The sequence below is a fragment of the Lottia gigantea genome, assembly GCF_000327385.1.
Source record: "Lottia gigantea unplaced genomic scaffold LOTGIsca_75, whole genome shotgun sequence".
In the NCBI taxonomy this organism is placed as follows: Eukaryota; Metazoa; Mollusca; class Gastropoda; family Lottiidae; genus Lottia; species Lottia gigantea.
Genome location: NW_008710508.1, coordinates 478611 through 494965, shown reverse-complemented (window position 1 = coordinate 494965; position 16355 = coordinate 478611). Strand labels below are relative to the sequence as shown.

At 32.1% G+C, this 16355-nt stretch overlaps 2 protein-coding genes across 2 annotated transcripts; one reads left to right on the top strand and one right to left on the bottom strand.

Moving 5' to 3' along the window:
• Positions 1-502: 502 nt before the first annotated feature.
• On the bottom strand, positions 503-4828 carry LOTGIDRAFT_131730 (hypothetical protein; the record flags this gene model as incomplete). Its single annotated transcript, XM_009066301.1, has 14 exons — positions 503-593; positions 953-1053; positions 1213-1267; positions 1589-1736; positions 1911-1974; positions 2204-2257; positions 2459-2509; positions 2679-2771; positions 3086-3191; positions 3428-3489; positions 3614-3659; positions 3898-4030; positions 4524-4630; positions 4728-4828. 14 exons carry the CDS (start codon positions 4826-4828, stop codon positions 503-505), a joined length of 1212 nt encoding a protein of 403 aa, XP_009064549.1.
• Positions 4829-13949: 9121 nt separating this feature from the next.
• LOTGIDRAFT_131685 (hypothetical protein) lies at positions 13950-15760 on the top strand (the record flags this gene model as incomplete). The annotated part of the gene is made up of 6 exons (XM_009066300.1): positions 13950-14111; positions 14349-14406; positions 14560-14694; positions 14980-15063; positions 15210-15363; positions 15520-15760. 6 exons carry the CDS (start codon positions 13950-13952, stop codon positions 15758-15760), a joined length of 834 nt encoding a protein of 277 aa, XP_009064548.1.
• Positions 15761-16355: the final 595 nt, after the last annotated feature.

Sequence of the window (16355 nt, the reverse complement as noted above, 5' to 3'; positions counted from 1 at the left end):
GGTTTTCTGAAATTATAGAGGTTGATTTTAACAAAAAATCAAGAATTGTAATTTTATGATATTATTTGCTTCATTTCATGAGATTGGTGCATTAAGTTACTGTCATAATCATATAATTGCAGTGAAATGCTTGGCCGGTAAAAAGTCATAAAAGGGCATTATTCCATTATGATTCATGATGTGTTTCTAGTTCAGTATATGTTTCAAGTTCATGTTGAAAATGTTTCAAAAGTTATGTGCTATTATTTTTGTTGAAATGTGTATTTGTTGTACATTATTGAACACATATTATTCAAGTAAATTAACAATTTTTATAATGTTCATGTATGCTCATTGTGTGAGGTAAACTCTCTTATATGTATGTCAGCTGGGATAACAGACATCGTACATGAAAGACACACTGAATATGTTCATCAAAACAAGACTGTAGTCAGTAAATTATAGATAAGACAATTTTGTCTATTGTCTTAAAAACTCCATCACCACTACCCCACACAATGCTTTACTTATTCAGTGATTCATGTAATACTGAAACTAGTTCCACAAGCAAACTGTCCAGAACAATTAAACCTTTCTCTGTAGCTCGTAAACCTCTGTAAAGATAAAAGAACACAAGATCTTTTGAAATATCTTACATGCAAGGACATTTGTAGGCATATGAATCTTTTACATAAATTTTAATATCAACAAATAAATGTTTTAATGAAGGGACGTAATTATTCACTAAATTACTAAAATTACCCTTTAAAATAGTCTACACTACTGAATTAATTTATAGCAGTTTAATAACACACCAATACTGGTAAGACAATTAAAAAACTTCATAATAATTAAGCTCTAAAATTATAAATATTGTCTCTATTGTTGATTGTCAAAGAAAATATCTTCTGAACCACCTTATGACAACCTGTGATTAAGTATGTTAACTTTGCATGATTACTCTATATATTACCTTTTATCTAAGATTAATAAATCTGAAGATTGTAGCAGATTGATAGTATCTGATGATCCAAACAATTTACTTAAACCAATAGGATTCACTTTCCTCCAGTTCTATAATGAATTTCAATTGAATTTGTTATTCAACAATGTGACACATTTCCATTTTTCATGGCATCAAAATCAGCATTCAATAGCAGACCACAATAGATCATCCCCTTATGTGAACCAACAAGTTAAAAAACTATTTCATATCTTATAAGTTTTACTTACTGGATGTGATATTCCCCATTTTGTTCTTAAACTACTTGAAAGTGTCTCTACACACCTAGAATTAAAACATTACAAATTTTACCATATATCTCTGTTGTGAGGTCTAAGTCCAGTTATCTTCAGAGACGTTTTTGTAGGCCAATTCTATATGATAGACAAGCTATTTTGTGCATTTATGAGCCAAGAAGTTTAGGCTAATTGGTACATATGTGAGAAAGTTTACCTGAACTGATAATCATCCTAATCGTCCCAGGGGGTTGTTAAGCGATTAGATGGTGTCATGTGGAAGTTCACCAATAATAATAATCAAAATTATTGACTAATTGATCCTGAAGATTATGTATTATAAATTTCAATAAATAATATTAAATTATACCTATCATAAATACCCTGTTTAACACTTCTTGTAGTACCATGACCATATTTCTCTACTGCGTACATCCAGTTATATGGTTCTAATGTTTGAGTTCTAGCCTCCCTTATATATTTTCCATTATCTTTAACTGTTAATCTACCATGAGCTCCTAGTGACAAAAAAATATACCAACGATAAAAAGATATTTCTGAGGGCACAGGGTCAGCTGATGGTAAAGAAAGTTTCAATCAGGTTTAATTTGCTTGAGCGCCAACCTTGAATTTCTCAGACCTTATCCACTAAACCATTAGAGGTAAATATTGAGGTTGCTAAAATAACATACCTGGACCAATACCTATATAATCACCTCCAGTCCAATATGTTAAATTATGGTGACTGTAACACGCCTGAAAATATATCATATAGATAGAGAAAATAACCTCAAAAAAATACACCTCACTTGGTAACAGATCTGTAGATAAAAAAAAGTTGGATCTGGAAAAAAGTTACTTTCATTAATATCATTCAGTTCCAGCGTTTTTTGTATGTAAATCAAAATGTTGGGAAGTTACTTTGTTTCCATGAGCTGAATATTGAAAGGAACGTGAAGTTATGAGCTGAGCCATGTATACTTACATCTTTTGCATAGTTAGAAACTTCATAATGCTCAAAACCTCTTCCTTCCAATAACTAAAAATAGAACAAAGGTAGTTATGTGTTTAAGATAGTAATCACCGAATGATTTGAAATAACAATTACTATGGTACAAATGAATAAGTTAATGAACCCAAATACTTAATAGGCGTGCCAAAAATATTGTTGCCATAGGTCCGAACAATGTACGGTATATACACATAGAGAGGTGTTAAACAGATAGAAATAAATAGTTACCTTTACAGCACATTTATATAGATTAGCCATTTCATTATTAGATGGTAATAGCTAAAACAAAGACATTCAGCTAAATTACATTACATTACAACTGCAATTAAATTTTCTTATAGTAATATAAGATTCTAACACGAAAAAAGTATTGGTGAAAAAAGGCAGTAAAACTCTTCAATATTCATCAAATTTAAGACATTAAGACCATATAAAATGTGATACATACCACTTTATCTGATTTAACTTGTTTATATAGTTCAGTACCACGTTCTACAGTTAACTGATACAAAGATATATGGTTGTCACAAACTGATAGTAACTGAAAGTACAGAAAATAGTATTAGAAGTATAAATTTCATTATAGCAATAACTAAATGATGAATAGATCTCATTTTAAACTGGAGTGGAAAATTTCATTGTGCTCATAAACTAATTCTTTTGCAGAAAATAATACGGATCATGGTTAAAATTGAAATTTTCTGTAATGTCATTACAACAATTAAAAGAATTCAACATTAATATAAGCATACAAAGTTACAAAGAAATCTATCACATCCTCATGCCTAAAATTCACCATGCAGATAAAGATAAAGTCTAGCTACTAAGACACAATAAAAGATAGAACTAACAAACCTGTTCCAGTTCTTCAACCCATTGTGCCATTGTTTGATTTGGTCGACCAAACATTATGTCAACAGATACTTGTCCTGGTAGTAAGGATCTTGCTTCTGATAAACACCTAGAAAATCAGAAGACATAGTTGTCTACAAGTTGTCATTCCTTACACTACAACAAGTAAGTAAGTAAATCAGGAATATCTATTCAGTATTAAGCATCTAATTCTCACAAAATCATACTCCTTTATTTTAAATCCAAAATGGTTGCACAATGATAAAATTTTATTGAAAGCTTAACAGTCAAGATTAAATAAAAAAATTGACTATTTATAGGTAATGGAAAATGTAGAAACCATACCTCAAACCATCCTCAACACTGTGATCTCTTCCCAGAAATATCAAATCTCTTAAATTTAAACTCTGCAAATATATTGATAAGTCATCAGTTTCATATAATTTATATATAATAGCATTTATATCTTATTAGATCTATTCCAAAAAGACCAAAAATATCAAAAAATATAAAATTGGAAAAATAGCTGACCTGTAATCCAATTGACATTCTATTGATACCAGCATCTTTAAACTCTCTACAATTAATAGTAATTAAAAACAATCAACAATACTGTAAGATCAGTGACAGTTATGAATATTTGGGTGAGGAGGGCAAGAAGGAGCCACAGCATCGTTAATAGGGGCTCAAAGTCAATTATTTCAGTTATGTAGTGATAAAAAGCTTCTTTTCTGGGGGAACCTGACATTATTGCTATTGTCAGGAAATCTGTAGGACAGGGGTTTTTTCAATTTTTTCTTTATCTTTATACTCACTTCAACTTCTTAGCCTCTATTTCTGTAGGGTTGACTTCTATAGTTATTTCAGCTGAAGAAGTTAGGTTCCCAACACTTTTGGCTTTTTCTATTACACTATTTATAGTGTTTGGACTAGCTAGACTTGGTGTGCCTATCAATTATCACACAAATGCTAACATAAGGGAAGTACTGTATATATTATAACAAAATGTATTTTCCTTTTTTTATTTTCTAACAATATGCAATAATTGTCATGTTCAAAAACCTGTTTTCCCAATTGGTGACTCCAGGACTCCATTTTTGAAAAAACAATCTACTGAACTTATGTCATGCACAATTTGGAAGACATATCCAGTCCATATCAATTGAGTTATTGGATGAATTTTTGTTATTTGGATGGGTTTTTCAATTATACCAATGAATTGATTTGATAATTTGATAAATATCACCAAGGTTATCAATCGTTATTTAATCATTATAGCGTTTTAATTGAACATACAAAGTTAACTTAAAGACATGTTATTTAAATACTAAACTTAAACTATCCATCACAAAAACACCAATGAACTATATAGACCTAATACATAAAAGATTTATTATATTGAAAACAATTCTATTAACTATAATAACTTTTATCAACCTACCTCCACCAAAAAATAACGTTGTTATGTTTTCAACACAACTTTTATGTACCAAAGTCTCTAATTCTTGAATCAAACATTTTTTCATTCTTTCTTCATCAACTTCTTTACTGTCAACAATAAATAATATGTTATTTATTGCAATCTTAAATTCAAATTAGAATATTATGTTTACAGAAAACAAATAATATAACTATCAGTACTCACCATATATATTTATTATAATTACAATATGGACATCTTCTCTTGCAGTATGGCCACTGAAATAATTTTTTTAAAAAAATGCCATTTAGTAGAAGTTCAGACATCCACAAAATCTATCATTGGGTTTAAGTTTCTGCATACTTTTTAATTAACACAAGGATAACATTAAATTTGAATTGTATGATGTATTAAACTTGAACGGATTGTAAAGAGACTTTTAAAAAAAAAATTATGTGTATCTGAGACACTGATAACATAGATTTGCAACATTCCATTTTGAAATTCTACTAAAACTATCACTATCACAAAAGCTACTAATAGTCATAATATCTAAGGGCCTTTGCAATAGTGATGTCATAAAATTCTTAGTTTTAGTGAAACTGGGCAATAACCACATGCAATTATTTATCTGAAAATCATCACAAATACTTTATCACTTACATGAACATAGAGAGCAGCATTTTGATCTCCTTCAGCTTTTGGAACTGTGTCAATGTGGTATAAGGTCTTATATCTAACACTTTTATACCATTGATTTATAACGCTTCTTTTCACAGCTCTTAAACTAAGCATTTTACTGGAACTTTAGCATACACTATCTAATGTGATCCACTAGGCCGGTCAACTAAATATGAACAAGGTTATGTGACTATTTAGGCCAGTATATTTCAAATACCGGTAAGATCAAAATTTTGTCCAATACTAATTAGACTCTGTGTAAGCCTACTGTTTTTTCACTTTCATTGAAAAAAAAACAATTGTACAAATGTCCAATGTGAATTTAATATCAGCTTCAAAATAGTATTGAAGTCTTACAATAACTCTGCATTGACAAAAATATCAAAATGGGCACATACTATTGCTTTGAACGTTGTTGTTTTGTTTGCATAGAGCAATTTCTGCCAAAATTTTGAACCTAGAAAATTTTCACAGGCAGTCAGGAAAGTAAATTTTCTAGCATGGCATACATATACTTTACTTATATATGTACATATATAGTGGTGTAACCTATATTCATGCATATAAGGATTCAACACCGAATTTCGTCAAAATTAAAAAACGCACATTTTTTTTTTATGTCTTTGATGTTTCCTCAGATATTCTATAAAATAATTAAAATTGTTTTTCTTCGATTTTCTTTATGAATATCTCACCTTGACCCATATTTCATGAGCAATCAACTCTGCCAAATGCTTCACCTATTTTCGTGTACAATGTTTGATCTATAATTAAGTCAGGAAAAACATGTATTACAGTGGTGTAACCTATTTTCGTGGATATAAGGATTCAACACCGAATTTCGTCAAAGATAAAAAAAAATTTTTTTATGTCTTAGATGTTTCCTCAGATATTCTACAAAATAATTAAAACTAGATCCACAGGCTTCGCGAGGTTCTGATGCAGTGCGTAACAGTTTTGATTTTACGCTTAAAACTGTACCGCAAAGTATCGTAACATAATTAACTGGATATAGATCGCCCAAACGCAAAGCATATTCGACAGATCGCTTCAACTCACATTGCATTCAACAACAGTTGAAGGGAGCAAACTACCTTTATCGTTTAGACCACAAAAAAAACTTACAAGCGGAAAACCGACAAAATCGGAAGTAAACACCGTACAATAAACGTTAATATACCATTGGAAAGATCTCGTCGAAAGCTATCAAAATTGTTCTGGTCACATGATCACCAAAGGTCAAGGTCACAATATACGACCCTTTAAAGTATTCATATTTTTCAACCGGAAATAAATAAAAAGCAAAATCAAAATTCAAAAATCGGTTCTCAAATATTATTTAGCAATCGATATTAGATACCATAAATATCAAATTTACACAAATTGGATTACACCCTGAGGCCTCATTTCCATATATTGAAAATTACGCACAGTTACTATAGAAGAAAGTACAAAATTTTTAAATATTAAAAAGCGCAATTTTGATTGAAATATCTAGTGTTATATATCATTACAAAGGGCAGATGAACACTAGTAAGATTCAATAAGAATTTTTGGTGTATGTAAATTAGGTCACATGTCAGAGCTCTTTGAAGATAAAAATCGTAATTTTCAATCCGCTATAAAACCGGAAGTAAACATTGCACAGCACAAATGAGCATATCACTGGATAGATATCATCAAGAGCAACAAATTTTGTTCAGGCCACAAGGTAACCAAAGCCTTTGAAGTTTTGGACATTACCGAAGAAATTTAACCGGAAATAAAAGAAAAGATTTATTTTCGCAATCGATTGTGATATCCAGATATACCAAAATTATGAAAAGGGGCTCAATACCCTGAGGCCCCATTTTGAATTTTACAGAAGTTTGACATATCAATATGGCGGCTACTCTGTTTTTTGATTTGAAGTTTTTTGTATGGCTATTTGTAACATATTGCAAAAAGAATTTTTGAAATATCTTCAAAATTCCGGAAGTTGAATTTTATATTTTAGAAGCGAATAGCATCAAAACCGGAAGTGATATCAAAATTTTGAAAATTAGTTTATATTCGCAATGAAAGTGTCTATCACTCTGTAAGTTTTCAGATTGATCGAAATAGAATTGCAGAAGTTAGAAAAAAGGTTAAAAAACTCAAAAATTGGAACTCAAAAAGTCAGCGACAAAAGTCAAAATTGTCAATTTTTTCAATTGCTATCTTGTAGTCATTAGCGCGTAGTAATAAACAGTAAAGTTTGAGCAAATTCAGCATATAATAAAGCTGATTAATGGAAAAAATTGAAAAAGAGCCATTGTCCACGGCTCATTTCCGGTTGGTCAAAATGGTGCCAATTTACATTTAAAAAATAATTGTCCACTATTTTGACCAGAAAACAACAACAGACAGTCTGTGGCATGTTGCCTTCTTAGAAAACAAACATTTGCAAAACAAAGCAAAGAACGCACTGCAAAAAAAATAGTCATTTGCAAAACAACGCACTGCAATTGGTTTATTTCGATTTCCTTTATGAATCCTTCACTTTGACCCATATTTCATGAGCAACCAACTCAGCAACGGCGGCAAAATGCTTCACCTATTTTCGTGTACAATGTTTGATTTATAATTAAGTCAAGAAAAACATGTTGTATGGATACCCAGTATTATAATTAAATTCTCTTAGACGATTCCTTAAACGAAATTGGTAATAATTGAAATCAGCCATTTTTTATTTGTCAAAGTAAACATCAATACATTTTACCATGCTTGAAACTACTGGATTCATTCTACTAGCTGACATTAACCCATGTTTATCAAAACAAGCAAATACAGAGGTCACACATGTAAATTATTAATCATTTCCGGAGATGCACGAAAAATAGGTTAGCACGAAATTAGGTTACATGACTGTACACAAAATGATGAGTGATGTTAAAAGATTAAAATCGATGTTCTAATTGACAAAATTTGTTCGGTATTCAATTACTCTCTACTCCACTACAATGATTTCTGAATTTAATTTTGCCAATCATTTTGGAATTTGACTACAAAATACTACTGAGAGTCTTTGGGTTGATGAAAATGTTAACCAATGGAAAAATTATTATTTGTAAACATGATTTTACAGAGTGAAATTTTCGAAAAGTAGGTCATTCAAGTGAATTTAAAATTGTAAAATCACTGAGCCTTATAATTCTATGGACATGAAGACATTTATTGACAAATGGCATACAATTGAACATTTTCTTTTAAATATTTATGAAATGAGAGAAGAAATTCAATTCAGTCTCAGAGCTCAATCAATATAGTAACTAGTAAGGGAGTAGGTCTATTTTATTTACAAAATGGTCCGACTTTGTTTCGGTCGGATTTCTGTGCCAATATTTTCATCAATTTTCACAAATATTCATTAACGTTTGGATTGTCTGTTACTACCAATATACAATGACAACTTTCCACAATAAGGATTCTCAAAGTCTATTCATCTATCTTCGCAGTTTTGTTTACTTTTTTCTCCACACGGAGTTACTTCCCTTGAAAAATGGAACCAGACCACCAATATAACTCATTGATAGATGTATAATAATGATCAGAACATAGATATATCTTGGATTTATAACTCTATGGATATATCCTATCATATATAAGGATCAGAACATAAGAATTATATCTCCTATAGGATGGGGTCTGGGGCCAATTCGTCATAATTGGTACTCACGATTGTTGATTAAAAGAAATCTACCGACCAAGCTAACGGCTTCGTTCCATTTGGGTATAGGTGATCATAATTTGATCAGATCTGTTTAACTTAAATATCTTTTTAGTGTGTTACCGTTTTGGCAGATCTGTTACCGTTTTGACTTGTTACTGTTATAACTGGTATTCTGCCCACAGTGGTCTTCAGAATTTAGATGGGTTGAGATGAATTTTGAGCATTACTACCATAGGCAGGTGGCAGTTTTCGTTCAGCTATAGAGCGCTAGCGGAACTTTCACGGAAGACCCAACTCTCTCATTATTATTCGACAATCCTCGAAGAATGAAGAAGCTGAATCTGCCTCGAAAATAAATGGTAGCCTAGATTTCGTTAAATCATCTGGGTTGAAACTCTTTGCTTCTGGCTTTTGTCAATGATATGTCAAGTGATCTGTGTGGTGCCAATATAGCTTTATTCATTTAAACGACTGTCATTCATTACCGTGATTATATGTTGCAGAACAAGCGGAACTTTCGCGATAGATGGCGTCTCTCAAAAGGCGGTGATAGGGCCTATCAAATTTTCATTTTCTTTCAAATAAGAAAAATACATGTAGCGTACATGAAGGCTTAGTTAGTTTAAGTCTAATATTTATAACCTTTATATAAAATATCGACCGATTTTGTCTGGCGTAGTGATATCACTGAAGTCGTTTTAGCCTAACCATGTCCGTTTCTTTGCCTAACATTATAAAATGTTTGATGATTCCGTAAGTTTATGTAGGCCCTATAGCAAGTAAGCCATTTTCCCAATAACACAGAAATATAACGAGCAAAATTTACCTTTTCAATTGCCCTTTTTTGGATGAGAGAGCAAGGGTTTGTGTGAGTGCTGACAGAGGTTTCCATTTCAAATTTGATATGTATATTAAATGAAATGTCATTACCATAAGTATCATTTTACACAAAAATAAATAAATTGCGACGATTTGTAGCGGTCTGTTTTCTGATTTGTCAATGTGACGTATCACTCGATGACTGCTGTTCCGGATCTCGATCTGACACGATCACTACGATATATCTTGGAAATCGTGTTAACGTCGTTTTACACTCTTCTCTAAAAGGGTATTTCGGGCAGGATGTATAACATCCTCTTCAACATTTATCAGATTTTGAGTGTTTCTCTCATGCGTCAAGCAAGGCTGTACACTTAGCCCATGGCTCAATGGTATGTATACTAATGAACTGGTACTTCAAATCTAAATGCTATTCTGGCATGTTCAAGCAATTCGTGACATTTTCCTTTTGTTGTTTGCGGATGACTGATCGTTAGTGGTAGACTCTGAAGATGGTTTACAGGATAGACTTATTGTTTTAGATGAATACTTCCTAAAATGGAACATGAAAGTGAATCTCGAGAAAACAAAAGTAATGGTATTCAAGAATGGTGGTGTGCTGTCAAAACGGTAGAAATGGTATTATAGGGGGAAGTTTTCAGTCATTATAAATACCTAGATGTGTTTTTTTTTCTTACAGACTGAATTGTTGCAAAAATCTAATACTTCAGGCAATAAGGCACTCAACTGCATTAAGGCTTGATTAGTGAAACTTGAGCAAAGAAATGTTAAAATGACTTTTAAATTATCAGACTATGGTGGTACCTATACTGAACTATAGTGCAGAGGTGTGGGGCACTATGTTTAAACCTGGCATAGAGAATGTCCAGAATAAATTCTGTAAGTGACTTCTCTGCACTGGAACCAAAACAACAAATTCGATAGCGATAGCAGAATGTGGAAGACTTGAGCTCTGTACAAATTATTACTAAAAACCCGTTTCATACTCCTTAAGAATTCAAAATATGCATAAAGCTAGGTTACCTAAACTATGGTTTCGAACGTTATTTGAACAAGGCATAAATGGAAGCTCAAACTGGTGCACATCAATCAAATCAATATTGTTTAATTATGGATTTGATCATGTCTGGCTAAACCAGGGAGTAGGTGATATTCCACAGTTTTTATCCTGCTTCAAACAACGTCTAAGAGATATCAATTTACAGACTTGGAATACCCTAGTTTCAAACTCTACATTTATTGTAAGAATTATCTCAATAGTCCTCTGTCGCATAAGCTGCGCTTTTATTTGGCTAATTTGCGATGCTCAACGCACCTTCTCTACATCGAACAAGGTCGACGTTCAAAAATCCCCACAGAACAACGAATTTGAAGAATAGCAATCAAGTTGAAGATGAGATGCATTTCATCCTGTACTGTCCGATTCTTGCAGATCTCAGACGAAATTTTCTACCGTCCTGGTTTGATAATATTATCCCAACGAAAGAGGTTAGAAAAGGTTATCTTATTATATCAGTGTGACGAACCCTTTATTACACGCTCATTATCACTGATATAATTAAGGCGATGAAAATTTTAAAAATCTGTTATAATCACAGGTTAATCTAATTGAATAATTTTATTGTCATTGTATTTATTGTACATTGTATTTATATTGTGTAGATTTATTTTGTATATACGTATGTTTATAATACTGTAGGCTAAAGCCTTATAGTTCTGAATAAATGAATTGAATTGAATTAAATAGAATCGTTTGAAACGATTCAAAAATTTTATAACACGATCAATTAATTGTCGATTCTATATCAACTTCAAGCGACCCGTAATATGACTTATCAGACAAGACAACTGTTAGGTTGTCGTGCGATCCGATTTGCCATTTGTAGCAGATCCCCATAGATACGAAAACATACGTGTCGATTACTTTGATGTTTGGTGTTTTTCTTGTCTTTCCTACCATCTCGATCATTGCGATTTTTAGGCACGATTAGATCAGTCGCGCTATATTACGAGTCACGATGTAATACGATCTTATACCCATGATCCCTTTTGATCGAGTTGAGTTTAGGAAAAATGTGAATTGTTTCTACTATTTAAACGATTACCAAACTATCTGGTGATTCTAATTGTGATGCTAAGCGTGATAGTGGGAACCTAGCATTACCTGTAACTCACTGTCCTATGTTAAAACGTTTTGACTGGTGTGCTTGTGAGACAATGCTTTGTGGTGCAGAGGATAAGGGGGTTATTATTATTTCAATATCAATGTTGACGTTTTACACTTTAAGACAAAGAATTACAAATCAAAAAGAACTGTACATATGTTATATTGAAAATTATATAAGTTTGCAGGGTCGTAACTAGGGTCTTTGGTCTATGAGGCAAAAATCCTGTTGTCTTTTGAGACAGTTATGTTTTCATAGCAACGCTTCCGATAGATTTCAAACAGTACCCACTTTCACTGTAAATAACCAATAGGCGATATCTTTAGTGGATATCATATTTGTATTTATAATTTTTTTTAAAAATCTATTCTTGTCAAATTCTGCAAGAGGCAGCTGCCTCATTTGCCCTGATGTAGTTACGACCCTGGTTTGAATACATCATTTAAAGAGATATACAATCAAAAAGCATTCGAGCTTTATTCAGATTTACGGAAACCCAAGAATACCTTAACGCAAATTGATTTTGCCATTTTAATGCTTCCATCATTCAAGTTTGTTGCCCTATTCTGGCTATACGCCTATCTCGATGCAATTCAACCAGAGGCAGATTGATGATATTATTACACTAGCAAAGCGCTTGAAGGTTGTAGCTTTCGATTTCACCCTGTATGTATTGTGGTCGTTAACGTTGTCCTAGCAAGTCTCCACCCGAGACACAAAGTCATTATTTTAGACCTGCTTCACTGACAGGCAAAATCCGTTCAGAACCAAATATTTATCTGAGAGGATTGAACGACCGAGCATTCTGGCTTTGGGAAAAGAGCGCTGAGTATCGCTGATTATTCACCACTGAATTATGAAATTCATTTTATTCTCAAATAATTTTGTGTTTGTCATTGAATGACTTGGGGTTCATAGAAAAATACGCAAAATTACTAATGTATTTGAATGAAAATCTTCAGAGACAAATTTTTCAAATCAATTGATTATCTTTAATTTTTTTTTAAGTGGTTACGATTATCAATTATGCCCCTTTTACCACACGTATTTACCATGACATGTGCAAAGAGGGTGTAACGTATAATACCCAAGATATAATATGATTATATGCATGAATGTAAAGTATAATTATATAATATATAATATTGTGTATCTATGTTTATTGTATAAGATATGCCTTATATAGACAGCATTTAAGAATGCACTATTAGGGAAGTAAATTATTTGGTCACATGATCAGGATGTCCGGAAACTTGTATGACTAGGAATAGATAAGGCTATCGTTACTTAACACATTTGAGCAGAGAACAGAGAATAGACGAGGTTTGTCTTGCTTTTTTTTAATTCCTTGGATTTTTCATAATTTAACACGTATTTAATGCATTATAATATAGACCTTTCGTCTATTGTAACAGGAAGTGTGAAGGTATCGTTATATTCGTTTGCATATATTAATATTCATACTTTTATTTTAAGAGTTCTAAAGTTATTTGGATTTTGTTATAAATTAGTCCCCAAAGAAACACACTTTTAAACGAATTGAATATTTTTAGTATATATTCATTCTTAGATATATAGGAAGCCTTCATAAAGTTGTAGCTGCATGATGTGTGTTATACAGAGACTTGGCTATTAGGGAGGAAGGTGGTGGGAACGGTGGGTGTGTGTGTATGTGGGGGGTAGTATAAAAGTAGGGGAAGGGGAGTCTGTTCTTACAATAGTTACTTATTTTGAATAAGCTATGCAAACGGGAAGGATATTAAAAAGGCGTTGACACAATTATTTAACTTCCTGTTTGATTTAATACGAAGACGATTCGTGAGACCAATAGAGATACAAGGCAAGTGAGAACAAGTACGCAATTGAATCAGAATGCGATATTGTTAGTGTTAGTGTCATATCGACATTTTCACGTTCAAGTTAGGAATTCTATTCAGTGTCAAGGTATAATTTATATTGGAGCAGCACGATACGATTTATTGCTATTTATTTAAGATAGTTCTGTGCATTTTTTATAACAATCCTTTCTAGACATTGTTTTGAACATACAAATTTATTTTCAGATCAAATATGGGGCTGTATACAGCGTTTCGTACAAATGGAGCTCCGACATTCTACGAACCAAATAAAACACCATTTAAAGCTGATCTTGTGGAATCAGGATTAATTTTCTGTATTGTGATATTACTTGTGTCGTTTTTGGCCATCTTGCCCGGTATAAGAGGAAAAGAGGTATACATATAGCCTGTTTTATTGAAAAGCTATATTATATAATAATGAATGATTTCAGGTTAAATTCTGTCAATACTTATACCTCAAGAGTTCACGTTTCCAAAGAATGCATTGTATAAAAATCGTTGAAATTTTGTTTTATTGCGAACCATAACATAAATCCGGCGTTTAATGGATTAGAGGGTATATAGTATCCCCCATATTACAATTATTACAATTTTTCGATATTTTTTCCAGAAATTATTTACATTTATTCGTTTGATGGTTAGTTTATATATTGGATCAGTCATACTGTGTAAGTATTGCTGTTTTTTAGGGGTTTGATTTTATATATTAGTCTAAATAATATAATACGTTAATACACCATTTATTACAATAATCAAAATTCTCCTTTAAAATAATATTTTCTGATTTATAATTTTTAAAGTATGCTGTTATTCCATTTCAGTGACCAATTTTGCTCAAACTTGGGAAGTAGCCAGTGTCCATACAGAAACAAAATATAAAGCTGGTACAGGGAAAGAGATTACTGCTGATATTACGGTGGATATTGGACTAAGAGGAATCAACATTACTTTGAAAGGTTTGCACATGACAACCTTTTTGATAAGTTTTTAGCAAAGTATGTAAATACAATGGTGTGAAACTACTTGCTGAACGCTGAAAGCCAGATGGGTTGCCGTTGGCATTGAACTTGTACTTCTGCAATATATAATAGTATTATATCTGTGTATCACAAGTTAGCTACTGCACGAGCGTGTTTGAAAACCGAGAATTTTCTGTTTAAGAAACACTGAGTATGTATATATATATATATGCTATGCTATCCTATTGGGAAATCCTTTTAACACAAGTTTTTTCCTGCCAGGTGTACCAGAACAGCAACTGAATGAAACCATAAATTACAACGAACATTTCAGTTGGAGATGGAGGCAGGGACGATTGGGATTTGGTCCATTCGGTAAATATAAGCCCCGAGTTCTATTTTAGATAAGCTTTGTCAATTTCAATTATTTGAAATATTTTTACAGGCTTGCTCATACACGTTTATTTATGTGCCCTGTGGTGGTCTTTTATATCTATTCGACTGTATTTCAGCTGGTAGATTCAGTCAGGAGTATAGAGCGGCCCAGTTTCGTGGATTACCACTACCTATTTTATGGATTGCTGAATATTTTACTTTTGATGGTGAAGGTATTCGTTGGGGAAGACATTATAGACAAGCAGGATGGTACAGTCATATAGCCTTATGGTAAATAGTCGTAAATATTTAAATTGTAATTCTATGTTTTGGTTTGGCAAATCTACATACATATTTATGACAAAAAAAAATACCTTTAGCCTTGATTGTCATCTGAAAGGCTCAAAGGTAACATAGTACTTATGATGAAAATTGAATATATTTCAGGTTGGCTTTCCCCATGTGGATATTGGCTAATGTGTTGTTCTTTGTATTGTTACGATATGGTGCCTATTTCCTGGGAATGACCGGCATGTGTATGATAGGATCGAATATCATCTGGGCTTCCATTAGAAACTTCAATGATCCGCTGATAATACCATTCACAGACCAAAACAAATTAGTTTTTACATTTGGCCCTTCGTATTGGGTTTGCTTAATCACGGGTAAGATGGAATATAAATTGTAAAACTTTTAAATAGTATGAATTTTAAAATTGTAAATCGTAACAGATTTGAAACTAAACTAAAATTTTAAGTCATTGGACTCAGTTCGTGGTTTCAATTAGAATTATACTACCAAATTTTTATTTATTTTTTAGGTATAATCTGTGTTATTTTAGCAATAATAATATTCATACTGGACTTAAGATTTCCTGCAGCAATTGCTACATTCTTTAATGTTGATGTTCTTCAAGATTCGGAGGATATTCAGGTGGAAGGTTAGATTCAATTTTGTATATATTCTAAAGGCGTTTTGTTATGTGTATTTATCAATTTGTAGTTAACTTAACAATATAATTTAAAGTGTCCATCAAAGTCCAAATTGTTGGAAACTCTGACCAAAAACAACATGAAGATACTGTATTTGTTTATTCTATTTAAGATGATGATCAAGTTATTGAAGATAAAAAAGCGGAAAGTGATGATGAAAACGAGGCAGGACCTTCAACTGAAAAACGAAACAATGGAGCAACGTCAGAACCGCGACCTGAATCTGCTGTCGATGAAGAAATTTACGAAGTTCAAGTAGGTTTTCTTTTTTGGTTAAAATTGTTTCTATAC